The following is a 27,554-nucleotide window of genomic DNA, read 5'->3' as shown; positions in this document are numbered from 1 at the left end:
CTAATTGATCACTAGAGGTTCATTCTCCCCAGATGCTCAGCAGAAACAGTGCAATAATTTGATATTTCTGAGAGGAGTGCTTGGTTTTCATTCCATAAAACTACACATAATAAAGGGAAAGAATGGGAAAGAGTAGAAGACGGTAACATTGACATAAGGGCTTTCTGATGAGCCTGCGAGAGCTGGGCCATTTTTTCGATCCTGGCGCCAGGGGTCAACACTCAGGCTCTCAGGCAGCAATGCGCTGATGAAGACCAGTGGAGGCAACCACAGAAGGTCTGGAAGCCTCAAAAATCTCATGATGGTTCTGGCATTATAGTCTCTGATCCTGGTCCAAAGTTAAAACTTCGTGCCCAATCGACACACTTCTCCATTCTGATGATTTGTAACATACTTTAAATGGACAGCATACCTCTGCAGGCTAATTCAAGCTAAATGTGAGCCTACCAATACTTTAAAATACCAACAGGAGTCAAATATCCTTCCTTCCCAATCTCTGAATTGTGTTATATGATATAATTTAAAAAGCTAGTTTTGAGAAACACCCTAGATTGTTTACACAGTATATTAAATTTTTTCATCACCATAATTATGAAAGTGAGTATTTCTCTGAAATGATTTGAGTCATTAGTCCTGTTCCTAAACCACCCAGAACACTACTTTTCACCTGGAAATTGACTTTAGAAAAGTGAAATCGTGTGTAACTATTGTGTGTGCGCTAAGTCGCTTCAGTCGTGTCCGACTCCGTGGGACCCATGGACTGTAGCCCGCCAGGCTCCTCTGCCCATGGCATTCTCCAGGCAAGAATACTGGAGTGGGTTGCCATGCCCTCCTCCAGGGATCTTCCTGACCCAGGGATCAAACCTGCATCTCTTATGTTTCCTGCATTGGCAGGAGAGTTCTTTACCACTAGTACCACCTAAACAAATGTAAATCCTATAACCTGAAAAATTTAGGACATTTTTGAAATGACTTTCTTGATTTATTTACTTGTCATTCAGATGCCTCATTCTGTTTTCACATTTGGCCCTTTAATAAAAATCAGTGATGCCCCCCGCCAACTCCAAATTCATTGGTGAGATACGTCAATCTCTAAGGTAAACAACCGTCTTCTGTCACTTGTGAATTTATTTATATCTCTTTTTCCATCTGTTTCTCTACCGTGCATGAATTCTACACCTAATTCCCAAAAATCAACCAGCACAGTTTTAAACCATGTTGCTAGCCAGCTCAAATTGTCTTTCAGATGATTTGATTAAAGACTACAAAAGAACTACATTCAACAAAATCTTCTTCTAGTGGAATGCAAACATTTGTGAAGTGGGCATGCAGTACTTAACCTGCATTCACAGCTTTAGAGGGGGATGTATCCAGAAGAGGAATTAATTACAAACTAAATCCCACCCCTAGGCCTCCTTCTACAGCCATCAGGGAGGTTTAGATGTGCACTGGTTTTTCTATAATCCAATATTAGCTACACATCCCTGTTTTCAATGTCTCATAAGAAAGGCAAGAGCTATCTGTTTAATAAAGATGTAGGAAGAAAGATGAGTCAATATTAAAATCATCATAATAAGATAATCCAAAAAAACAGGCTCATTCATAAAGTCATAAAGACTTACCCTTCAGTGAGATAGTTCTCAATTGTTAAAATTAATCATATTGTGATATGCAAATGAAGAGGCTGGCCTTTTGAATAATCACTTGGTAGTTCCAGGATATTTGCACCCACTTGATTACTTACACACACCTAAAGTTTGGATGTTTCCGCTTTGGGCATACACATGAAAGCAGTTTTTCTCTAATCCAGGAAATAAACAATGTTCATTAAAAGTAAACTTTTATGCCTAGAACTTAAAATTCACAAATCCATGTAGCACACAAACTGCACACAGTATCATACATTTCTAGTAACACCAGCTATTCTGGGGAACAAAGGCAGGAGAATGATGGAGCATAATCCAGCGAAGAAATTGCAGTATTAGAGATTTGTTTTGCTCCTCTGACACGTCTAAGGAGTAGCTTGCAGCTTTTCACCCTAAGAGATGTGCTGTTTAATAAAATAGCATGGATAAGGTGATGTCCTAAGGGCAGTTTCGGTCACATTTTTTGCCATTGTACATAACTCAGCAGACTACAGACAAAGTGCTCACTAGCTTACCAGGATGTGAACTTGAAGTATCTGATCTCGATAATTTTAGATACTTTGATTTCATTATAGAAATTCCTAGACTACTTGTGGGATAAAACAAATGCTAAGACCATATTGAGTTTCATCAAGCTGAATTAGCAGAAAATAAAGATAAAATGCCTTTCTATTTAAGCGCACGATGATGTTTTAATTGTTACAGCATTTGGCATGCCTAATGTATACAATTCTTGACATACATGTAATAACAAAAGAAAGTTGTTTGGGATTTTTCTTTTATTTCCTAGTGTCCCCTTTCCTCTCTAGGATTTTTCCCACCCCCACCCCAGCCCTGGCTTTTAGCTCTCCTCTCATTTCTCCATCTTTCTATAAAGAAAAAACTCGAGGCAGCAAAAGGATCTATGTAAAAATACCTCATTTCTAGGCCAAGGCTGCTTATTACCTAGCTATGACGAACAGACCACCATGGTTGTGACAACTGATGTAGATGCCTCCAGGGTAAAACAAAGGTTTACATATTACACAAGCAATTTAACTGTTTTCTAAATAGATTGCCAAGACAGTGGGAGTTGGCAGCCCGCACTGTGTTTTAGGTTTGGGAGACTTGGATTAGAAGTGACTGCTGATTATGAACCTTTTTATTTGTCTTCTGTGAACTACAAGCAGCCTAGTAACCCAGCAGAGAATTCTTCACAGCACTTCAACTTGTCTTCCTGGCTTCCCCAGATTACATACACAAATCACTTGACAAAGGTGGTGTAAGCGTCTTGTGCGTAGATAACCACAGAAGACAATTGTCTTGTTTCTAACCTTTAAAGAGTTCTGCAAAGTGAAATGTTTTATAATCTTTTTTTGTGTGCAGTAGGCAACGAAGGAAAGAAAAGAATTTGGACAAAGATTATCCAGGAAGAAGAAAGGGACTCTTTTGGGGGTTCCAGTCGAAACACAATAAAGAACATAATTAACTTCACAATTCTTTGTGTTTTTCATTTGACTGCAGGGAGGAGATGAAAGAGGACTGCTAAGCCTTGCATTCCATCCCAATTACAAGAAAAATGGAAAGCTATATGTGTCTTATACCACCAACCAAGAACGGTGGGCTATGGGGCCTCATGATCATATTCTTAGAGTTGTGGAATACACAGTATCCAGGTATCATTTAAAAAATGGTTGCTGTTATTTTTCTCACTGTGTCTTTGTAATTTTTTGTTTAGAAGTTACAAATAATTTACCATCAGGTGGCAATAATTAAACCTCAAGCTCCATCTGGCTGTGTCTTTAAGGAAAATTGCAAAAAGTGGTAGCTTTGGCATTTTCCACAATTCTCTTTCCTCTTAAATGCCACTTGGGAAACCTAGAAACTAACGTAATTTTCCAGTAATTTTTATACACATACCTTCAGTATGTTTGCTTATTTACATACCACGTGTGTGCTTCCCTATTTGTATCCTATTTGCTTTCTGTGGGTCCACCTGACGAATTTCACAATCATGATTTGTTTCATCCCCACCACGTAGGAAAAACCCCCATCAAGTTGATCTACGAACGGCCAGAGTATTTCTTGAAGTCGCCGAGCTTCACAGAAAGCATCTGGGAGGACAGCTGCTCTTCGGTCCTGACGGCTTTCTGTATATCATCCTCGGTGACGGCATGATCACGTTGGATGATATGGAAGAAATGGACGGATTAAGGTAAAAAGCAAAACAGAAAAGCAGGTGCCCCTTGATGGTAAAGTGTTTTAAGTGAATTAAAAACTAAATTAGATCACCTTGGTTAAATTATTTAACTGTTATTATCAGTATATGCTTTTATAACATGAAAGGAATTCAGTAAATCTGCTGATGTAGTAGTTTTGAAAGTCGCTCTTCTGAGATGTCCTCACACCAGTTCCTCCCATGGGGGTGGTACAACAGCTACCTTCCACACTACCTAATGGACTGACGTCGTTCAGTGGAACTTCTCAGGGGACGTTAAACACGTGGATTGGAAAAAAAAACATTTTAGAGGCTGGATGCCAAACGCAGCACCCCACCGATGCCACAGCCTTCCGTCACCGTCGAGCTGTCTCTGTGTCGGTGCTGGTCTGAAACAAAACAGTCTCTGGTTTCATTTCCCACAACGTGGAATTTGGAACGTTAATAATTTTTTCTCAAATGAGGGGAGGTGGTTTTTATTTTATGTTTTTAGCCATAGAGTAACCTCCCTGCATTTAGTGTAGGTGAAATACGTAATAAGAACGGAAAGCCCTTACGCTGTCCTCTGATTCCTCAGCGACTTCACAGGTTCCGTGCTCCGGCTGGACGTGGATACTGACATGTGCCACGTGCCTTATTCCATTCCCAGGAGCAACCCGCACTTCAACAGCACCAACCAGCCCCCAGAAGTGTTCGCCCACGGCCTCCATGATCCAGGCAGGTGAGAATCCAAGCCTCTTCTCTCTCCTGCCTTACGCAGAGCAGGCATTCACAAAGTGAGGAAGGGAGAGTTTCCAGGCACAGAGCAGCCGAGAGTCTTGTCCAACGCTGTGCCGCTAAAATCAAGCTGGTTCCTTGTCACCCAGCACTTTGTTCTCTTTCTTCTATTAACGTGGGAAGCAGATTGAGAAGGCAGATTAGACAAGACAAAGGACAGATTCACAGAGAAAAATCACCTTAACATTTTGGGCGGTTCTTATTAGATAAACACGGTGGGCTAGTGTCATGATTAAGACTTCAAACTGAACACTTCAGACAAATAATAAACCTTTGTCCCTGTTGTTGTTCAGTTGCTAAGTTGTATCTGACTCTTTGCAACCCCATAGACTGTAGCCCGCCAGGCTCCTTTGTCCATGGGGCTTCTCCCTGCAAGAATACTGGAGTGGGTTGCCATGCCCTCCTCCAGGGAATCTTCCCAACCCAGGGATTGAACCCAGGTCTGAAACACTTCTAAACGTTAATTTCCTTATACAGTAAGTAAGGATGGTAATATCCACCTTGCAAGGATGCTGTACTGATTAAATACAAATCTATAAGTGAAGCACTAGCGTGTCTGACACAACTGATAGATTTTAAATAAATTATGGTTCTTGTTATCATAGCTTCACTTAATATAAGATGACTCAGTGGCATTTGGAAGGAGTTGAGCTAAATGTTAACCTTTTTACTTGAAAAAAGTTATCAATATTAAAGGAATTCAGACTGACTTTGCTACAGTGAATCATAAAGAAACGACCACTAACTAGAGGGACCTCCCTGTCAGTCCAGTGGTTAGGACTCCATACTTCCAGTGCGGGGGAAGTGGGTTCAATCCCTGATTGGGGAACTAAGATCTCATATGCCACTCAGTGCCACCCCCCCCCCAAAAAAAAAGAAGTATGTCGAGTGAGAAATTTGGGATACACTTGAAAAATGCAAGGAAGTATAATTCTGTATAGCAGTTCTATAATGAAGGCTTCATTCAGTCTGTGGTCTGTTACTCATACTAAGGGATATCTGGCCACATTTATTCATTTACTATTTAACTTATTATTGCTATTTAATGTTTATTGAGTGTTCATTATGTGCAAGGTGAGTATTTCTCGAACTTTTTCTTTTTATAATCCCTCCTGCCCTTCATCTCCCCTCCATCAAAGCCCAAGTCTACAGTTCATTTCCTTTTTGGCATCTCAGCAGATCTTAAAATCTGGGCGACAGGGAATACTTAAGGTGGGTTCAGGATGTGGAGGAAACCGTCACATTCCATTCCTGGAGCTCAGAAGGCACAGATGCCACCACCGAGCAGCAGTTTGAAGTCGGAGCAGCCTGCGTCACCGCAACCCCACCGGACCCTTCATGCACCCCTCCCGGGGAGTCCCGCCCCTCCGTGTGAAAACACAGGGTGGAGTGCTCCCCAGACCTTGCACGTGGCAGAGTGCCTGTGCTGCGGAGTCACATCCTCCGGCGGTAGAAGGCTGAACAATCTGCCTCCCTCTGAAAGTATTTCAAGCAGAAGAGGATTTAATAAAGCAGAAAGGAAACTAAAATCCAAAATTATTGGCTACAGAGCAAAGCTGACTTTTATTAAGCACCTTGGTGCAGAGCAGCAGACCAAGAACCTTGTGCTTATCCTCTTACTGATAACTGTCAGCCAGCACTTTTAGGTAGCTGGCATCAGGTGCCTCCTTCCCTCTTTTTAATAGACATTTTAATTTTTAGGTTAGTTTGAAGTTCACAGCAAAATTCAACAGAAAGCAAGGAGATTTCCCATACAACCCCTACACAAGCATTGACTCCCCCACTATCAACATGCCCCACCCAAGTAGTCATTTGTTACAATTGAGAAGTCTACACTGACACATCAATACCACCCAAACACTGTAATTTACATTAAAGAATCTCTCTGCAATGCAGGAGACCCAGATTCAATCCCTGGGTCAGGAAGATCCCCTGGAAAAGGAAATGGCAACCTGCTCCAGTGTTCTTGCCTGAAGAATTCCACGGACAGAGGAGCCTGGTGGGCTAGAGTCCATGGGGTCGCAAAGAGTCAGATTAAGCAACTAACTAAGCAACTAAGCAACTAACACTTTCACTTCACTTAGTGTTGTACATCCTATGGGTTGGATACATGTTTAATGATGTATCATATGGGCTTCTCAGGTGGCTCAGTGGTAAGGAATCCATCTGCAATGCAGGAAACGTGGGTTAAAATCACTGGGTCAGAAAGATCCCCTGGAAAAGGAAATGGCAACCCACTCCAGTATTCTTGCCTGGAGAATTCCATGGACACTGGAGCCTGGCGGGCTACAGTCCATGGAATCACAAAGAACTGGACACAACTTAGCAACTAAACAACAATAATAGTATCATATAGAAAAGTTCCACTGTCAGGGCTTTTTTTATATAAGAAACTAAAAAAGGTTGGAGAAGATTCTTGAGAGTCCATTGGACTGTAAGGAGATCCAACCAGTCCATCCTAAAGGAAGTCAGTCCTGAATATTTATTGAAAGGACTGATGCTGAAGCTGAAACCCCAGTACTTTGGCCACCTGATATGAAGAACTAACTCATTTGAAGACTCTGATGCTGTGAAAAATTGAAGGCAGGAGGAGAAGAGGACGACAGAGGATGAGATGGTTGGATGGCATCACCAACGTGATGAACAAGAGTTTGAGTAGGCTCCCGGAGCTGGTGATGGACAGAGAGGCCTGGCATGCCGCAGTCCATGGTATCGCAAAGAGTGGGACATGACTGAGTGACTGAACTGAACTGAAAAAAGGTTAAAAGGGCCAAGTGGACCTTATGAATTTGGTACTCAGCCAGAGCTAGACCTCATGGCCTCCAGAGACTCCAGCTTTGGGAGACCTCACCTTTTCCTCCAGATTTCCTCTTTCTTGTTAGAAACAGGTCAAACTTTTTTCTTGGTCAGAGTTTCTCCATCTTCAAAAGAAAAGCAATACAGGAAAAATTTGAAACCCTATATGGACTTGGTTCCATCTTAAGTCACTGCAGGTCTGTGTCATGATCCCTGCCAATCACTGTAATCTGGGAACCATTGAATTAATGAGGACAAGAAAGGGACTCTGGCTATAGAACAGCTACCCACCTTTGGCAGATCAGGCTTATAGTTTCTCTAATATGAATGAGATCATCTGGCCCCAACAGGTTTTATTTCATTGTTATTGTTTAAATAATCGCTGCATATGAATCTTAAGTCACTTATGTCCCAGACACTACTCTCAGATTTTTTTTTAATTTAATTTATTTTAAAATTCCCAATGATTTTGTTTTTGTCATGAATGTATTTTGTTAGCCTAAAGCAGTGATTCCCAATGGGATGATTTTGCCATCAGTGGACATTTGGCAGTGTCTAGAAGCATTTTGGTTTCCACAAATTAGAAGGAGTAGGTCATGCTACCAACACATAGTGGGTGGAGGCCAGAGATGCTGCTAAATAGCCTACAAGGCTCAGAACAGCCCCCTTTTCCTCTCAGAAAAAGAGACACATCTGGTACCAAATGTCAGTAATGCCAAGCTTAAGAAATCTGAAAACACTGTAGGTCTGTTTTCCAAATTTGTGAAAATTTCAAAAATATTATTCAATTTCATTCTTCCCTCAACCCACACTCCCCATACCTAGTCACTCATTGGCTAAAACATTCAACAAATATTGAGCCCTCCTTATATTCCTGGATTTGAACTAAGGAACAGAAATAACAGTGATAAAGAGATTGAAAATAGTTCCTTTCCTCATAGAGTTTACAGTCAGTGGCTTAAGTCACAGAAATATTCTGGCCACAGATAGGGGGTGAACATGAAGTCAGAGTCCACATGAAGGACTTTAGTGGTTGTGGAGGCCAGCTTTATTTTATTCCTTAAACTGGAGTGCATGCTCCCCTTTGTGAGGGCAGCCCACACTTTAGAATGTACTTATTCTATATAAGAAACACAAGGGATTTCTCTTGTGGTCTAATGGTTAACACTGCCTTTCAATGCAATGGGTGCAAGTTCAATCCCTGGTCAGGGAGCTAAGATTCCCAAATGCCTTATAGCTAAAAAGCAAGAAAATAAAACAGAAGCAGTATTATAGCAAATTCAATAAAGACATTTTAAAAATGGTCCACATTTTTAAAAAAATCTTTAAAAAAAAGAAACACAAAATTAATACTATAACTAATACACACCTTCCTTGTCTTACAATGGGGTAAGTCCCAGTGAAACCATTGCAAGTTGAAAATACCATAAGTGGAAAAGGCACTTAATGGTCCTCACCTACCAAACGTCATAGCTTAGTCTAGTCCACTTTAAACATGCTCACAATACTTACGTTAGTGTACAGTTAGGCAAAATCTTTTAACATAGAGCCTGTTTACTTGAATGTGTGTCTGTGTTAGACTTCCCTGGTGGCTCAGAGGTTAAAGCGTCTGCCTACAATGCAGGAGACCTGGGTTCGATCCCTGGGTCGGGAAGATCCCCTGGAGGAGGAAATGGCAACCCACTCCAGTACTCTTGCCTGGAAAATCCCATGGATGGAGGAGCCTGGTGGGCTACAGTCCATGGGGTCGCAAGGAGTTGGACACGACTGAGCAACTAACTTCACTTTCTGTGTTAGTCACTCAGTAGTATCTGACTCTTTGTGACGCTATGGACTTGTAGCCTGCCAGGCTCCTCTGTCCATGGGATTTTCCAGGCAAGAGTACTGGAATGGATAGCCATTTCCTTCAGGGGATCTTCCTGACCCAGGGATTGAACCTGGGTCTCCTTCACCGGCCAATTCTTTACCATCTGAGCCGCCAGGGAAGCCGTTAAATTGAATGCCTATGTTTTCATGAGGTATTTGTCAAATATCAAATATTTCAGTATTTATCAAATGTTATACTGAAAGTGGAAAGCAGGATGGTTGTAGGGATACAGAGTGGTTGTCTATGCATTGTCGATTCCTCTAGTGATGGCGCGAGTTGCTGGGAACTGTAGTTGCTCTGCCTAGCATCACAAGAGAGTATTGTACCACATGTCATTAGTCTGGGAGAGGATCAAAACTTGAAGTACAGTTTCTCCTGACCATGTAACACTCCCACAGCATCATAATGCTGGATCATCATAACTCAGGGACCACGTATCCTGCAGCATGGGTTGCAGGTGTGAGTTGATGGTACCACTGTTCCTACTCTTGTACATTACCCAGGTATCATATCTGTGCTTTCCCTTAACAGCAGACTAACACATGTTTTAAGTCAGCGTGCAGGTTCAAAATGGAGGGAGGTACCAAAAGAAATTAAGAAATACACTCCAGAGCTCATTAAACTTCAGCAGAGTAAACAAACAGGATGTTTCCTTCGGCGGTTTCTAGAGATTCCAAACTAAATCCTCCCTAGAATCCTTGCCAGCCCACAAAGGGTTCCTGTGTCAGGAATCTCTGAGTTTGGAAGACACCCTGGTAGGAATTCATGAGTGTCCCCACTTTTGTTGCAGATGCGCTGTGGATCGACACCCCACTGATATAAACATCAATTTAACCATACTTTGTTCAGACTCCAATGGAAAGAACAGATCATCGGCCAGAATCCTACAGATCATAAAGGGGAAAGATTATGGTAAGTAGAGCATAATTTGTTGATTTAGGCTTTCATTCGGGCTTTGTTTTATTTTAGTGTATTAATTGAAGAGAAAAGGATTTCTGCAAAGTGAGCATTTAGGAAAGCATCAGAACACTGGCCTAACAGTGGTAACAGAATCAGTTGCTGGCTTCTTAAAGGTCCAATGATTCTTACAAGCCCTAGGGGCTCCATTTGGGTAATTACCCTCCCCGTGGATTGAATGCTGCTCTGTAGGTCCAAAAAATTTAATGGACCTTCAAAAGTTAGCAGTTTATATTTTGCTCATCTGAGAATCAAGATGAATACCTTCTATTTATTTAATATATAAGAGAGAACTTGTCTTAACATCTTATATACAGAGAAAAAAAATAAGTGTTAAGGGTAAGAAATTTCTCAATACCCAACATGCCAATCTCAGCAATTAGGAAAATTATGTGCTTCAAATAAGAATGTATTTTTTAAAGGTGTTTATTTTAGAGAAAACAAAGTAATAGACTTATAAAAACATGTTATTTACCCAAGTCATGAAGATGGAATGTTTAGATCTTGTTTTTAATGACATGATTACTAGAGTATTTGAGATACATATTAAAATATAAAGTTAATATTTTTCCACACTTTTGTATTTACTTATTTTGGAGGAAACAGTATATCAAATATGATTATGATTCAGGGAACATAGTAAATGAAGATTATTGAATTGATTGCTTCCTCTATTCATTCAATACAGATATTTATTTAGTACCAGGAATGAAGCAGCTGTGCTGGTTCATGTAGTATTCAGTTATTTTACTTTATTTTTTTTCAGGTATTCATGTATGTGTGTATACATCTTATAAAAGCCAAACCAAAGAATAATGTGGTTAGAAAAATAAAAATCTAATGAGTCACTAGCCTGTGGGAATTTTAGCTATGTTTGTAGATTAAACTAAATTCTACAATCACATTAATTTGGGTTCAGCTGAAACTGATTACAATATGGATGGCCCTACATTTATATATTAAAAACACAGCTGCAGAATTCTCTTACTACTTAGCTATATCAAATTTTATTTGTCAATTTTACCTCAATAAATCATTAAAAAAAAAAACACACAAATAACCACATCCACAGCATTTACTACATTCCAGGGCCTGTAATAAGTACTTTACAAACTTCAGTCATTCATTTACAGAGAAATCCTGGAAGTCCTCTTACTGTTCACACTGTACAGATGAGAAAACTGCGATGCAGAAAGGTTACTTGTCACACCACAAAAGTGACAGGATCTGGATTTGAACCTGGGTAGCCTGATTCCAGTGTTCATGACCTTAGACATTCAGCTTTGCTGCCTCTCAGTACCCTGGGAGAGGATTAAATTAAATTCATTTAAAACTTAATGGTTCTACTTTTTATAATATCATGTTCACCATCATCAGGCACTCTCGGTGGCTCAGCGGTCAAGAATCAGCCTGCAATGCAGGAGATGCAAGAGCCTTGGGATCGATCCCTGAGTCAGGAAGATCCCCTAAGAAGGAAATGGCAACCCACTCCAGTATTCTTGCTGGGAAAATCCCATGGACGGGGGAGCCTGGAGGGCTGCAGTCTATGGAGTTGCAAAGAGTTGGACATGAGTGACTGAGCACACATTCACCTATTCACCATAATCACATGGGAAGCGGGAAGGACTTTAGAATTTTTGTCTTTCCACACAAGCTTTTGCCTAAAAGACTTCCTGATGATAGTGACTTATTTAAGTATGTAATAAGTAATTTTCAGATTAATTTCCAGGGGCATTGTATCTTTTTCATTGTAATTGGCATCTTTATATTTGAGAACATAATAACATGCATGAAAAGATTGAGATACATGACTATTCACATGTAATTCTGAAGGAATGGCTGAAACAGGCTTTGTTAACCACATGACCCTATAAACCAAAACTCTTAAAACATTTTAAATGAAGATATTACTTGACTAAGTGACCGTGTTTTGAAATATGCAACAAATGTGGTTTTGAAGACCTTTTATGTACCATGCCTTTATTTTCATTAAAGTGTAAACTTAAACATTTTCTAGAATTTGACAGAGGTTTGACTCAGTTTAGGAGGTATACACAGAAGTATTTCTACAAAAAAACTCAATATTTTAAAAATTAAGTATTATTTGTTTAAGTATTTTAGTTCTAAAGTCCACAATTTCCAAAATGTTCAGAGATACTGTCATTGAAAATTTGGTATGTCTTGTAAGTTATAATAACAATAAGCATTTGCAGAGCATTTTTGTTTCATTCTGTTATGCATGGAAGCCCTGTACATTTTATAATATTTAAGCAAAAGGGTTAATTATTTTCACTGAAGATTTATAGCAAGAATCCATCTTACGCATCATGGAACACATTTCAGAGTTAAAGTAAATTACTGTAGTAATTGTGGCATGGCCTACATTGTGCGTGCATGCATGCAAAGTGGCCTCAGTCATGTCTGACTCTTTGTGACCCCATGAACTGTATGTAGCCTGCCAGGCTCCTCTGTCCATGGGATTCTCCAGGCAAGGATACTGGGGTGGGTTGCCATGCCCTCCACCAAGGAATCTTTCTGATGCAGGGATTGAACCTGCATCTCTTATGTCTCCTGGATTGGCAAGGTTGTTACCACTAGTGCCACCTGGCCTACATTAGTTTTCCTTTATAAAAATATGTTTCATTTGATCTAATGTGATGTCTATTTATTTCCAGAAAGTGAGCCATCACTTTTAGAATTCAAGCCATTCAGTAATGGTCCTTTGGTTGGTGGATTTGTTTACCGAGGCTGCCAGTCAGAAAGACTCTATGGAAGCTACGTGTTTGCAGATCGTAATGGGTAGGCTTCGTGACACCACTGTTTGATAGATCGAATGACATATCCTTGGATTATTGGGCAAATCATCAAAAAATATTCAAATGCATGTCACCCTTTGGAGGTCGGGCGTGGGACACATAAAAACTACTGTTTATTAATATTTATTTTTTCAACCCTACCAGTTAGTCTTTCTTTTCTTTTTTTCCGTTGGCTGTGTTAGGTCCTCCCTGCTGCACAGGACTTCTCTCCTTGCAGTGAGTTGGGGCTGCTCTCTTGTTACCGTGCACAGCCTTCCACTGTGGTGGCTTCTCCTGTCGCAGCTCAAGGGCTCGAGAGCGTGGACTTCAATAGCTGCAGCTCACAGACTGTTGCTCTGCAGCGTGTGGAATATCCCTGGCCCGGGGACTGAACCCGTGTCCCCTGCACTGGCAGGTGGATTCTTAACCACTGGACCATGAAGGAAGCCCTAGTGTTTACTTTTAGTTCCACCATGTATGGTGGGGGGAATTAAAGAATTTCCTAAAAGATGCTTTTGAAACAGACTTGATCAAATTCATAAAATAGTTTTTAAGAGCAGAGAAGTCTTCAGATGGACATTTCATATTATTTAGGCTCTTCCCTTCATCCTTAACATAAATTTACCATGATCATGAGTAAATTGAAAAAATGTAGTTTTACATGAGTTAAGTAAATATTTTTAAAATTATTGGAAGGCTAAGAATTTTTTTTTTTTTTTTTGCCAGACTCTCAGGACTTTTGGCAACAGACCTTAATTTCTCTCTATGGATAGGAATACTGCAAAATTAAATTTTAGCCTAAAGCTTAGAGGTCACTTTATCAATAATTATAAGAAACTCTGTAATGAAGCCCAAAATAAGGATCTTGTTTCCCAAGTCGCTGTCATTCAGGCACATGACAGAGCTGATATGCTTGGTGACTAAAAGGAAATAGAAAAGTGAACTGACCCTGTGTTCTTCCCCTGTCCCTCTGACTGAGAGCACAGCATGATGTCTAGTCCTGGACAGGAAGTATCATTCTCCAGATGAAGGGGAGGGTATTTCTCATACTCGGGTACTTTTAGTACCCACCCCCTCCAAACAAAATGTCATCTTTAAGTACTTTTTCCTCACATGGGAATTTCAGAGTATTCACACACATTTTGGGCTATATTATTTTTCCCTTTAGAAGCCAGGTCCGTGGCACAAGAATTATTTACTACAAGCTTTATTTTAAATGTGTCATTGTGTCTTTTAGGCAAAAGCATGTTTTCATCATAGGTTTCTGGTATGCTTTTCTTGCAGGAATTTCTTAACCCTCCAGCAAAGTCCTGTGAGCAAGCAATGGCAAGAAAAACCTCTCTGTCTTGGCAACGGTGGCTCCTGCAGGGGTTACTTTTCAGGTCACATTTTGGGATTTGGAGAAGACGAATTAGGTACTGTACAAACTATTTCTGTTAAGTTCCATTCTCAATCTTTGCCCAAGAGGCTCTGTTCTACTCTGAAAAACAAGCAAAATAATCTCAACCTCCCTTTGTTGGAAATGTAACCTCCAGCAAAGATGACCAGTTCAGTATTCTCTTCCAAGAAACTTTCTCTGGGGGGGGTCTTTAAATCTTATTTCTACTCCAGAAACATGAAAGAAACAAAGCAGGAAGATGGGAGTTGGAAACAAAAGAGAATTTTTGAATCTTTAAGAGAGAGAAAATTTCAAATGGCTACTGATATTTTTGAAGCAGTTAAGACATTTGTTTACATTCTCTGTCTGAAAACCATTCCACTTATCCATGTCTCTTGGAATAAATTTAAAATAGGTTGCAATCTGAATCTCACTTTATTTCCTAATTTTTAAATTTTTTGCCCATCAGGGCATGAAATTTGTTGGAAATAATCTGAGATTATAGATCTGCTTCCCAACAGAATGAAAATTATCTTCTCCTTGATAATCTCCAGGATAACATACAATTTATTTGTTGATATATTATCCAAAATGTATGCAGTTTAAAAAGCAAAAAGAGGTTGATAATTGGAATGTTACCAAAGAGTGAAATGCTACCAGTTTTAAAATTTAGAGATAAATGTAGCTATCATAATGATTCCCTTTAAAGAATGATATCCAAACAAACTGTGGCTACCATGCTTCTTTTAGCCTTGGACATGAATTTCTAGGTATTAAGAAAGAAGAGTTGTGTTTTCATCTAAATCATAATTATTTACTCTAAATGTTCAGATTTGCTTTTCCTCCACCAAACAGAGAATTCCTCAGAAATACCTCCATGCCATTCACTTCGGTTGCCAAGAGACTCAAACTAGATTCCTGCAGCACAAAGCACTAATTCCAGAGCTGCAGGAATATGGGGATCCAAGAAGAGTAGCCCAGTCTGTCTCTTCCTTGTTTTAGCTCTGCAAGCATCTTGCATTTAAGTCTGCCTTGAAATTCTTCTACCCCATTCAAATGAACCAGAAGTATAGCCTTTATCACTTCAGTCTTCTGTAGTGTAATTTAAACGTCATTGGCAAACTCTGATTTTAAAGTATACATTAGGGTCAAATTGTTTATGACAGAGTTAGAGATAAATACTTAGAATTATTTTGATGAATCATTTTGGTTCCCCCAGACCTTACTGCCAATAACTCACCATCATTTATCCTACTACCATCACCCCACCATGGTTAAAATGTCCAAATATCTGTCCATACTTAATACAGTGTTGGGAGGAGAACCAGAAATGAGGCACACACGGTTCTTACTGTCCAAAACCAAAAATATCTTGTATATTTCATAATTTAGAGTAAATATACTTTCACTCTTCAATGTAAACTCTTTGGTTTTTAATTAAGAATCCTATAATAAAGTGAGTTAGATTTTTTTACTGAGTTTTTTCTGGGTGTGTGTGTGTTTAACCATAAAATCAGAATGGGTTTGTTTTAAGGATTAAATGTGGTAAACTACATAAAGTAGTTGATGAAACAAATATGAATTTTTTACTTACATTCCTTAGCTTTTTAATGCCATTTTTTCTGTTGTGTCATGCCTTTATTATAAGTCCCATAATATCCTTTCCAAAAGTGAGAAAGCAGTAGGGTGTGCTTAATACACAATAACAGGTTAAAATAGAGAAATATAGACTACATCAAAGACTATTTTGTGAATGAGAACCAAATATAAATTTTAAAGTCTCATAAACATATAATCATAAAAACAACTTCTAATTCCCTATTCATATGATCAGTTCTATGTATTGAATTATATGGAAGGAATGGTCATAAATGAGAGTGGTTCTCTCCTAAGAGGAGAGAGTTGGCACAGTGTACTAGGAATTGGGACAAGGGTACTTTTAAATAACACAATAAGGGGGCTTCCCGAGTGGTCCAGTGGTTAAGACTTCGCCTTCCAGTGCAGGGGGTCCCATCCCTGGTCAGGGAGCCAAGACCCCACATGCCTCAAAGCCAAAAAAGCCAAAACATAAAACAGAAGCAATATGGTAACAAATTTAATAAAGACTTTAAAAATGGTCCAAATCAAAAAGATCTATTAAAATAAATAGTACAGTCAAGAAACGTGACATAAGCACAGGCGAAAAGGGGAAAATGCACCTGGTGGTGAGTTACTGACAGACAGGACCTGGACAGATGCTCAGACAGGAGGAGCCAAGGACAGCGGGGGCCTAGAACAGGATGCTGGGCCGGGAACTTGCCTCTCGTTTCCAAAGTCAGGAGGCCAGTGAGGTTAAAAACTTTGCAGATGGCATCAGAGCAATAGGGGGAGCACATGGTCATAGACCACTGTCAGGACTTAGCCGTGGCTTGGAGAGAGGGTAGCAGCCATTGGAGGGAAATTAGGAGTCATTGGAGGGTGTTGATACAGAAGAGTGCAACCCAATTTATACACGCTGCTGCTGCTGCTAAGTCGCTTCAGTCGTGTCCGACTCTGTGCGACCCCATAGACGGCAGCCCACCAGGCTCCGCCGTCCCTGGGATTCTCCAGGCAAGAACACTGGAGTGGGCTGCCATTTCCTTCTCCAGCGCATGAAAGTGAAAAGCGAGAGTGAAGTCGCTCAGTCGTGTCTGACTCGTAGCGACCCCATGGACTGCAGCCCACCAGGCTCCTCCGTCCATGGGATTCTCCAGGCAAGAGTACTGGAGTGGGGTGCCATTTCCTGCTCCAATGCGTGAAAGTGAAAAGCGAGAGTGAAGTCGCTCAGTCGTGTCTGACTCGTAGCGACCCCATGGACTGCAGCCCACCAGGCTCCTCCGTCCATGGGATTCTCCAGGCAGGAGCACTGGAGTGGGCGCCATCGCCTTCTCCGGTTTATATTCTCTAGCTTGCCTTTTAAGGAATCTCTGCCGCTGATACACTCAGAGTGAACACAGAGGAATAAGCATAAGAGCAGGGCGGTCAGTTAGGAGGCTGTGGCCACCATCCGGGTGAGAGACCACCCTCTGCTCACACCAGAGCAATGGGGAGACGTGGGAAGAAGTGACTGGAGTCCGGATGCACTGAGGGTGGACTTAGGAAGCTCTCATAATCTTCAGGCAAGTGATCTGAGGATGTACAAGTATATATTATATATGTACTATGAGTGCTTAGTTGCCTCAGTCGTGTCCAACTCTTTTGCCACACCATGGACTGTAGCCTGCCAGGCCCCTCTGTCCATGGGATTCTCCAGGCAAGAATACTGGAGTGGGTTGCCATGCCCTCCTCCAGGGGATCTTTCCAACCCAGGGATTGAACCCACATCTCCTGTGTCTCCTGCATTGGCAGGTGGATTCTTCACCACGGGCACCACCTGGGAAGCCCAATATACACATACACATGGCGCTTCCCAGATGGTAAAGAATCAATGATAAAAAAAAAAAAAATCCACCTGCCAATGCAGTAGACATAGGAGACTTGAATTTGATCCCTGGGTCAGGAAGATCCCCTGGAGGAGGAAATCACAACCTGCTCTAGTATTCTTGCTGAGATAATCCCATTGTCAGAGGAGTCTAGTGGGCTACAGTCCATGAGGTCTCAAAGAGTCAGACACGACTTAGCAACTGAGCATGCACACGCAGTCAATAGAAGGTGAAGCCTTACAATACTGTGAACTAACTTACTGCATTTCTCTCTCCATAGGTGAAGTTTACATTCTATCAAGTAGTAAAAGTATGACCCAGACTCACAATGGAAAACTCTACAAAATTATCGATCCCAAAAGGTGAGCTTTTAAAAAAATATTCTATTAAGTCAAGTAATATTCTCTAAGTTATTCCAGTGCATTCAAATTGTGATGGAATTGCAATTAGCACTCAAAGATGAACATTTCTGCCCCATCCATCTGCTGAGTGCTCTCCGGAGAGACCCTCAACTCCAGTCTCTAAAACTTAGACTTGAATACCCTGACCTTCAAAAGCATTACTTTGATCTTGTACATAGCCATGGCATCCTTATAGTCAGCAGAGTGCCGCTGTCTACAGGGTCAGCTGGCTACAGTCTATGGGGTCGCAAAGAGTTGGACGCAACTGAGCAACTGAGCATGCTCACACGCAAGGAAAGTTTTTTTGGCAATTCAACATCGAAGCCTCGTTTCACAGCTATCTGGAAGCTCACAGCTTCTGTGACCAAACAAATGAAAGCTACGGGAGTATTTCCTTATTGACTTCAGCAAAAGGAAGATGTGAATTTTTCATCCTTTAAAGAATCTAATTATCCCTCCCCTGCTACCCTCTATGCACCTAACCCAACTTCAACACACACTCAACTTTCAAATTACCTTGGGTCATCATGAGTCAGTTGTTAATTTCATGGATAAAATCAGAACTCTCAGAAGCCACTAAAATTACATTCTATGAAATAGGTTTTAGGTTGTAAGTTTAGAGACAATTATTGCAGGACTTCAGTATACTCACATATATGACCACTGTGGAACCAGTTGTGATCGCACTCTAGCTTCACAGTGCTATGAATTTTTAATCCTTTTTTTTTTCAAACTTTTTACTGAAGCATGTATTCAGAAAAGGCCCCAAATCATAAGCATACAGTATGACAGTTTTTCATAAGTGGCACAATGTAACCAGCACCTAGAAGAAGGGATGGAAGGGTACAGGGGGGCTGAAGACCCCTCATTTCTATTTCCAGTCACCTCCCCTGCCAGGCATAATCATCCTGCGACCTCTAACAGCATAGGTTAGCTTCTCCCATTTTTGAACTTCCCAGGTGGCACAATGGTAAAGAATCCACCTGCCAATGCAGGTGACTCAGGTTTGATCTCACATGGGTGGGCGTGATCCCCTGGAGGAGGAAATGGCAACCCACTCCAGTAATCTTGCCTAGGAAATCCTATGGACAGAGGAACCTGGTAGGCTACAGTCCACGGCGTCTCACAGAGTTGGATACGACCAAGTGACTAAGCACATTTTTGAGCTTTTTATAAGTGGAATCGTATAAGATGTACTCAATTGTTTCTGGTTTCTTTTGCCCAACATTATCTGTGAGATTTGTCTGTATTATTCTCAAGGATGCTTAAAACACCACTATGTGAGTGAATTTCTAATTCTTTCTATGCTAAGTTAACCTCATGAGCCCATGTGCAAATTGAAATCCCCAAATTTCAAGTCTCTTTTAGGAAAAAAAAAATTCCAATAATCCAAAAAGTTTACTAAAAGCATTCATTTAATTCCCCTTTAAAAATATTTGTAGGTTATAAATTGTGTATGTTTTTCTGAAAAAATCACTGACTAACAAATGGAGATTCTTGTCCTTTTTCCATCTCAGAAAGCATCCATTGCCTTTCCTGAGAAAAATATAGGTTGACATTGGTGTTGCAGAACAAAAAAGAATAATCAAGGCTAAATGGTCTGTGATAGAGGACATCATATATACCCATCTGTCACACAGTGATGATGATAGTTTTCCTTCTCTATTTAGCAGTATGCATTTTCTTTCACAATAAGAGAAGTACCCATCTACACGCTGTAAGGGTTCTTTTCCTCCTTGAATGTCCTTCAACAGAAGCAAAGTAATGAATGAAAAAAAAAAAAATCAGAAATCAGACACCTTGGTGATTATTGAAGTTGGCGATATTAAGAACAAAAATCAAGCCAATGTTAATTCATAAACGAGCAGCCTTCTAATGATTCAGAATGTGGTCTAGGGTTTCACTCAGATCTAATGCCATTAGTTTTGAAATAGCCATTGTTATTCCATTATGTTTGTCAAAGTTGATATGCTTTTGCAAGCTTTCTGCTGTATTATTCATTCTTGCTCCTCACAGAAAGCTTTCTCTCTTCCTATGGATTGTTTAGTCTGTTGGTGGTGAGTGGAGGTGAATTTTACACCTTCAGTCCATTATTAGCGTCTAATTACCAGGGTTGCCGTGAGGGGCCTTGGCTCTGCGATCTCGGGGCCTCCTCTCTAGGGTGGTCTCAGAGTGACATACCTCACAGGCCTGACTTTTCACTATGGTGCCTGTTTCTGGTGAGTCCTGTCACGTGTGGGGCCAGGGTTAAGAGGTGTGTTTGGTTTTGAGGAGGTGGGGGGGATTAACAGAGTCCCAGAGACACCGTCCTTGTACACAGGCCTAGGCATACATTTCAAAATTAAACTGACTGTAAGAAAACAAATGTTTTCATAAACATTTGTTGGGAGCCGCATGCTGTTTCGATTTGGATGCCAAGGTTTATTATTATAGTAGTTCTCCCGACACGAGTGGAAGTTCTGTATAAGCAGACACTTTAGTATATGTGAATGGGGCTATTTTGGAAACACGAGCAAATTACTAGCCTCACAGTGTTAATAGGATGTCTGCTTCAGGGCACAACTGCTTTTCTAAAACGCTTAAGGGAGAATTTGAAGAAAGAGCCTCATCAACCAAAAAAAAAAATAATAATAATCCACAGACATTTCTTGTTACAACAAATATCTCATTCCAATTAAAATCTTAGATTAACTGTATTCTTGTGCAGGAACCCCAGACTTGTTCGAATCATGTTTTCAGAATAAATTTCAAATATCAGTTGACTCATGGCTCTAAAAGAGGAGAACTATAAATCATAGAAATCTTATATTCTGTACTGTGTCATAGAAGTTCCATTTTCACACACTGTAAGATTTATGTTTTCTCTTTTTCTTCCTGCACACACACACACACACACACACACCCCAAAGTGAAGCTTGTAGACACAGAAGGCGGGATGCATTGAGAGTAGCACTGCCATATCTACACTACCATGTGTCAGACAGACAGCTAGTGGGAAGCTGCTCTGGGAGCCTGCCGTGGCACAGGGAGTCGGTTCATGCTCTGTCGTGCTCTCGAAGGGTGGGAGGGTTATGTGAATACATGTAGCTATTCACGTTTGTTGTACTGCAGAAGCCAAATACAGCATGGTAAGGCCATTTTTCTCCAATTAAAAATAATTTTTAAAGAAGAAGATGAGGGAATTTATAAATCATATGCAATATTCTTGGGTCATCTGGACAAGATCAGATGAGGTCCCAGCATTACCACCTCCATCTGTAAGGACAGTCTGGTCTCAGGCTATATGTTTGAGTGCTCAGTCGCTCAGCCATGTCCGACTCTCTGTGACCCCCTGGACTGTAGGCCACCAGGCTCCTCTGTCCATGGAATTCTCCAGGCAAGAATACTGGAGTGGGTTGCCATGTTCTCCTCCAAGGGATCTTCTCGACCCAGGGATCAAACCTGGGTCTTCCACGTCTCCTGAATCGCAGGCAGATTCTTTACCCACTGAGCGACCTGGGAAGCCCCCAGCCTATATGTTACTTAATTATTGACATAAATGTAAAATCCTTTACAGTGGGCATCCTTCTCAGAAATGATGGTTTGATAACCTATTATAACAAATACAAATGCCATTGTAATCAAAGGAAACTTCCATGAGAATACAACCAGCTTTCTCTACAGCTTAACTAAGACATAGGAGATTTTAAGGGAAAAGCAGAAAAGGGATGAACGTTGCCTCCATCTTAGCATAGGGATACCTTCAGAGGTAGGAAAGTCAAGTCTCATGGTGGAGTTGAGTTAAGATTGAATCAATGCCAATCTCCCAGTTTACTGGCCCACCTCACTAGGTCCCCTGAAGCTTTGAGTATTGAGTTCTGCGTGCCCTGGTCTGGGACTCCTTCAGCCAGCATGTCAATGCATAGAGCACAGGAACTGGGCCATCATTTTAATTTCATTTAGTAGTGCCACCTGAGGCTGGTTAAGATAAGGAAGTTGATCCTGGCAGGCCCAGTTGTCAGATGGTCTTGTCTCTGAGTCCTGGAATGTGGATGTTGCATTATGCCACCACACTGTACTCCTCTCCCTGTCTATCAAGTGCAGGTGAGCATTCTGCTTCTGCCTCATTTCTGCAGAGTGCTGTGAAGATAATAATGGATTTAAAGCCTATGCTATTCTTTAGTACCCTTGGTGTTCATTCCATGCACTCAAGAATTATTTTCAGGTAATTGATTTCAGGTAATTGAGGTTGTTTTAGTGCCAAAATTGGGGTCAAGATGTCCACGGAGTTTTAAAGAACTCTATAGTAGTAGTAATGTCAGTCACTTAGTCATATCCGACTCTTTGCTACCCCATGGACTTAGCTCACCAGGCTCCTCTGTCCATGGAATTCTCCAGGCAAGCATACTGGAGTGGGTTGCTATTCCCTTCTCCAGGGGATTTTCCTGATACAGGTATCGAACCCAGGTCTCCTGCATTATAGGCGTGTTCTTTACTGTCTGAGTCTCCAGGGAAAGAACTCTTTGAGTCTAGTTTTCAGTTGTTCAAGTCATGTCTTAGAGGCTTATTCTTTGTTAAATCTTTTCAGAATCACATAAGTGCTCCTGAGGAGTGGAAATGAAAGGATTCTAACAGAGTTATGAACTTACCAAGCTTCATTTTTATAGGATGCAATTTTTTTCACACTATTGAAAAAGATTCTTTAATTTTTGTTTCAGATAAACTGAAACTAAAGGCCCTTTTTTTGACCTGGAAATATTTCCAGGGTTATTTCTCCAGGAATTTGTAAAAAAATATCATTCTTAAACATACTGAGTTAATTACCATGTACCCAGTCTTCTCTCTATTTTAACAGGTTGCTTATCTGTTATACCCACTTAAATCACACAGCCCATTCCCTGAAGAGGTCTATAAATTAACAATGCAAATTCCCAGCTTCAGAGGTTATTTTATAGAAATATCCTATCTCCAGACTCCTGTATGGCCAATATAAAAAACTGCCCTCATGCCTAAACCAGGGTGTCTATGTATTTGTGGTTTTACTGTTCATATACCAGCTGCTAAAAGAAAAACTATGACTTTTAATCTTATCTTGAAATCACTTCTAATTCACCTAAACCCTTTCTGTTTAAGGACTGTTGCTGCTAGTAACAACAGTTTGCAATGTTCTTCTGTTCACGTATGTGTTATTTGGAAGTCTGGAAACTAATAAATATGATGGTATTAATATTTTTTTTAAAAAAACCTGCTCTTCTGTCTCCTCCCCACTATGTCCCCCCTCACTTTTCTTTGTTTATTTTTTTCTTAATATCTTCATCCTACTCCTTAGCATGCTGGATGCTGAAGAGTGCTTTTTTTTTTTCCACACACACACAAAAAATCACTTCATGAGAGGAAATTGGTTCTGTTTATCCTTCACATATGTCTCAGGGAGCTGGCAGGCAGCTCTGCCATCCTAAAGAAAGCCATGCATAATGGAGAGGGTTTAGCCCAGTAAGCCAGTCTAGTCCCAATTCATCAGTCGGAGTTTTATGCAAGTGGCCTCCCTGGGTTGATAAATCCCCGCAGTGCCTGTTGACCCAGCTGCCGAGTCCTCCTGCTGCAGGCGGTGTTTCATGGCCACCCTGACAGTCACACAAACTGTTTAGCGGCTCCGTTGACCTTTCCGCTATTAGCAGGGACACGGGCTCCACGAGGGACTAGTTTTCAAACATGACAGAATTTCTTAACACTAGAGGTCATGAACAAGTATATGCCCTATAAAAATCCATCCAGCGTGGTGGATTTGAAGTCAAAAAGACAAGGGAAGCATGGTCCACATTTTTGCCAGGGTTTTTCTACATTTCCAATTACCAAAAATGGCATACACTTATGTGCCTGCTTACTTTTTATTCTTAATATGCCATAGCATATGTTGTGGTGCACAATATTTTTAGCTAACACATCCTTCCTAAATTGCCAGAGTATCTGAAAATTTAAAGATATATTACAAAAGAATGGGATAAGATAAACTTTTAATGAATGGATGAGAATGCATACATAATGTATGGTAATGGTCTAAGGATAACTGAAATTTTATTCATTCTTTACCAAGACTTGTTGTATGTGTATATATGTACACAGACATACTTAAAGACATTCAAATAGTCCATACAAGTCTATGTAATGCCATCACCTATTTCAAGATACATACAAAATATTATATCATAATTTATTAAAAATTTTTATTGAAATGATCCTGTTATTTTTAAAGCCTATACTATAAGACTTCTTATATTTAGATCCTATTTTCTGAAGATGTGACATGTGACCACAGTATTCAAGGGAATTTTCTGCTTTATATTAATTACACAGTCTTCCTTAAACTATCAATTTTTAATGTTCATATATCAGTTCCTAGATTAATTGTACAGATTGCTATGAAAACTTGATTGAATTGCCACTTACAAGTGGCATTTGTTAAAAAGGCAGAAAATGGAGAATATGAATAACTAAAAATATATTCTTCAAAAAGAATTTGTTGAGTCAAAAACTTTTAAAAGCATTTCCTTTTTATTGTTTATTTTTTTAATAATTTATTTTTTATCGAAGGATAATTAAAACCATTTCTTTTCAGTATCCATGTTTCTTCCCTGCCTGGGACAATGGTAGAGATCTGTTATTATCAGACCTTCTGAATATCATACTTTTTTGTAAGACAGTATGTCATCATATATTGCCGTTCTTAAGATAAAGACATATTTAATCTTGCATGGAACAGCCACATAAATTTGTAAAAAATGCTTTCTAGAGGAAGATGCACTTTCTAAAGAGACATATTGTACCCTAGCATCACTTTTTTTTAACTAATTCACTTTACTTGATTAAAAAAACTGTTGCCTAAATGCCTCATTTTATCAATATTGACAAATGAATTGAAAGGTGTAGCATCAAAATTTAGAAATTTGTCATCCTGGTAGTCTTCAAAGAGAATTTAAGCTGACATTTTTGTGCTATTTTAAAGGATAGAAACTTGTTTCAAATCTTACTTCCCATTTAAAACATTGGTCACCAATGTTTCTTATTTAGTGTCATTTTTTTATCATTTATGGCTTGTAAGTTGTTTTTAAGTTAAAAAAATTGAGTTTGGACATAAAATTCTGAACAGAATTTGGTTCCTTCTTTATATTAGGATGCAGTTGCATTGACTTTTTATTGAACCCTAATTTTTCAGTTTTTATTTTCTATCCTATCAGAGTAATTCTAATTATACGAGATTAAATCATGAGATTTAATCAGTCTGCAGGTATCTTTGGCTTGTCTCCTGTGTGCAAGGTATTATGAAAGTGAAGTGAAAGTGAAAGTTGCTCAGTCCTGTCCGACTCTTTGTGACCCCATGATCTATACAGTCCATGGGATTCTCCAGGCCAGAATACTGGAGTGGGAAGTCTTTCCCTTCTCCAGGGGATCTTCCCAACCCAGGGATCAAACCTAGGTCTCCCGCATTGCAGGCAGATTCTTTACCAGCTAAGCCACCAGGGAAGCCCAAGAATATACCAGAGTGGGTAGCCTCCATTATGTGTTATGGCGGGAGAATATACATGAGAATTTAGTCCTTTTCTCTAAGGGACTTATTTTTATCTTAAATCAAGAGATTGCACACATTGTCTAAAACATTAGCAATGTTCTCAGAGATAAATATTGCCACTCTGGAACAACAAAATTATGTCAAAACATGGTATATTATAAATTGCCAAAATTAATGGTCCAGAAGGCAGTATGTACCAAGGTGGGTAAAACTCACTGTAATTTGGCTTCCTGGTCCAGTCTGTTGTTCTTGCTGTGATTTTCCTTCAGACTAATTAACTCACCTATAAAGGAAAAGGATGGTTGCATAACATGGAAATTATGTAGCTTTCCAAGCAACTAAAGCCAGAATGACAAGAGGAACAAGGCCTCAGCCTGACTTGTACAGGCAGAAGGAGCCTTCCCAGTTGAGTTAAAACAAGAAAGGAGTATGGCCCGGAGTTCCCCCAGCCAAGCCCAGGAGCCATCGCATGGCTCTTTGCAGGCTTCACTTCCTCCTGAGATCAGAGCGTCACTTCTGTGGTTTTTGGTTTTGTGTGCGTGTGTGTTTTTTTTAATTAATTTTTATTGGAGTATGCTGCTGCTTCAGTCATGTCAACTCTGTGTGACCCTAAGGACTGCAGCCTGCCAAGCTCCTCTGTCCATGGGATTCTCTAGGCAAGAGTAGTAGAGTGGGTTGCCATGCCCTCCTCCAGATCTTCCCAACCCAGAGATCAAACCCAGGTCTCCTGCATTGCAGACAAATTCTTTACCACTGAGCCATCGGGGGAGCAGTTGCTTTATAATGTTGTCTTAGCTTCTACCATACATCAAGGTGAGTCAGCCATACATATGTGTTATCCCTGCCATTTGGACTTCCTTCCCACACAGGTCACCACAATGCATTGAGTTAATAGAACCTGGGCTATACACCAGGTTCTCATCAGTTCTCTATTTTCTACTTGCATGCTCAGTCACTCAGTTGTATCTGACTCTCTGAGCCCCCCAGGCTCCTCTGTCCGTGGGACTTTTCAGGCAAGAAGACTGAACAGTGTGGGTTGCCATTTCCTCCTCCAGGGGATCTTCCCAACCCAGGGATTGAACCCATGACTCCTGAGTCTCCTGCATTGGCAGGTGGATTCTTTACCACTGAGCCACCTGGGAAGCCCCTATCTATTTTATGCATAGTATCAATAGTGTGTGTGTGTGTGTGTGTGTGTGTGTGTGTGTGTGTGAATCCCAGTCTCCCAATTCCTCCCACCCCTCTCCTTTCCCCTTTGGTGTCCATATATTTGTTCTCTACATCTGTGTCTCTATGCTTTGCAAATAATATCATGTACACCATTTTCTAGATTCCACATTTATGCATTAATACACGATATTTTGTGTGCTTCTGATCTCCCCCGAGTGACTCTCTCCTCCACCTGTGGGTGACCTCCGATATCCCTGGGATACCCGCTCCAAGGCAGCACATTTTACTCTTCTCAGTGCTTTACGTGCAGAGTTGCATAGATCTCGAAGAGTCCGCTCCAGCTCTATTTTTCCTATAAACCTTATTTTTAATTACACAATACAAGATTTTTCAGAACAAGTCCACTGAGTTAAAGTGAAATGCCTATTTTTCTAATAATTATAGTAGACCAGTTTCTGAATTAAGGACATAACAAAAATAGTATAAGAAACACCTAAGGCAATTTAATAAAATTGGACTTTGTTTCTCCCTAAAAGCAAACAACCTTATCTAGTTTCATTAGTCATTTCTCCTAGGTTTTCATT

General features: G+C 40.3%; 1 protein-coding gene across 3 annotated transcripts in view; it reads left to right on the top strand.

Annotated features, from left to right (window-relative positions):
- Positions 1 to 27,554, top strand: part of HHIP (hedgehog interacting protein) — a 108,019-nt gene that overhangs the window by 60,085 nt on the left and 20,380 nt on the right. For all 3 annotated transcript variants that reach the window (XM_070474810.1, XM_070474809.1, XM_020878464.2), the window contains exons 5-11: positions 3,150 to 3,301; positions 3,667 to 3,840; positions 4,421 to 4,564; positions 10,074 to 10,195; positions 12,916 to 13,039; positions 14,320 to 14,450; positions 18,134 to 18,215. In XM_070474810.1, coding sequence (XP_070330911.1) covers positions 3,150 to 3,301; positions 3,667 to 3,840; positions 4,421 to 4,564; positions 10,074 to 10,195; positions 12,916 to 13,039; positions 14,320 to 14,450; positions 18,134 to 18,215 — 929 coding nt within the window. The remainder of the gene's footprint in view (positions 1 to 3,149; positions 3,302 to 3,666; positions 3,841 to 4,420; positions 4,565 to 10,073; positions 10,196 to 12,915; positions 13,040 to 14,319; positions 14,451 to 18,133; positions 18,216 to 27,554) is intronic.

The sequence above is a fragment of the Odocoileus virginianus genome, chromosome 12 (assembly GCF_023699985.2).
Source record: "Odocoileus virginianus isolate 20LAN1187 ecotype Illinois chromosome 12, Ovbor_1.2, whole genome shotgun sequence".
NCBI lineage: Eukaryota > Metazoa > Chordata > Mammalia > Artiodactyla > Cervidae > Odocoileus > Odocoileus virginianus.
This window is presented reverse-complemented; position numbering and strand designations above follow the sequence as displayed.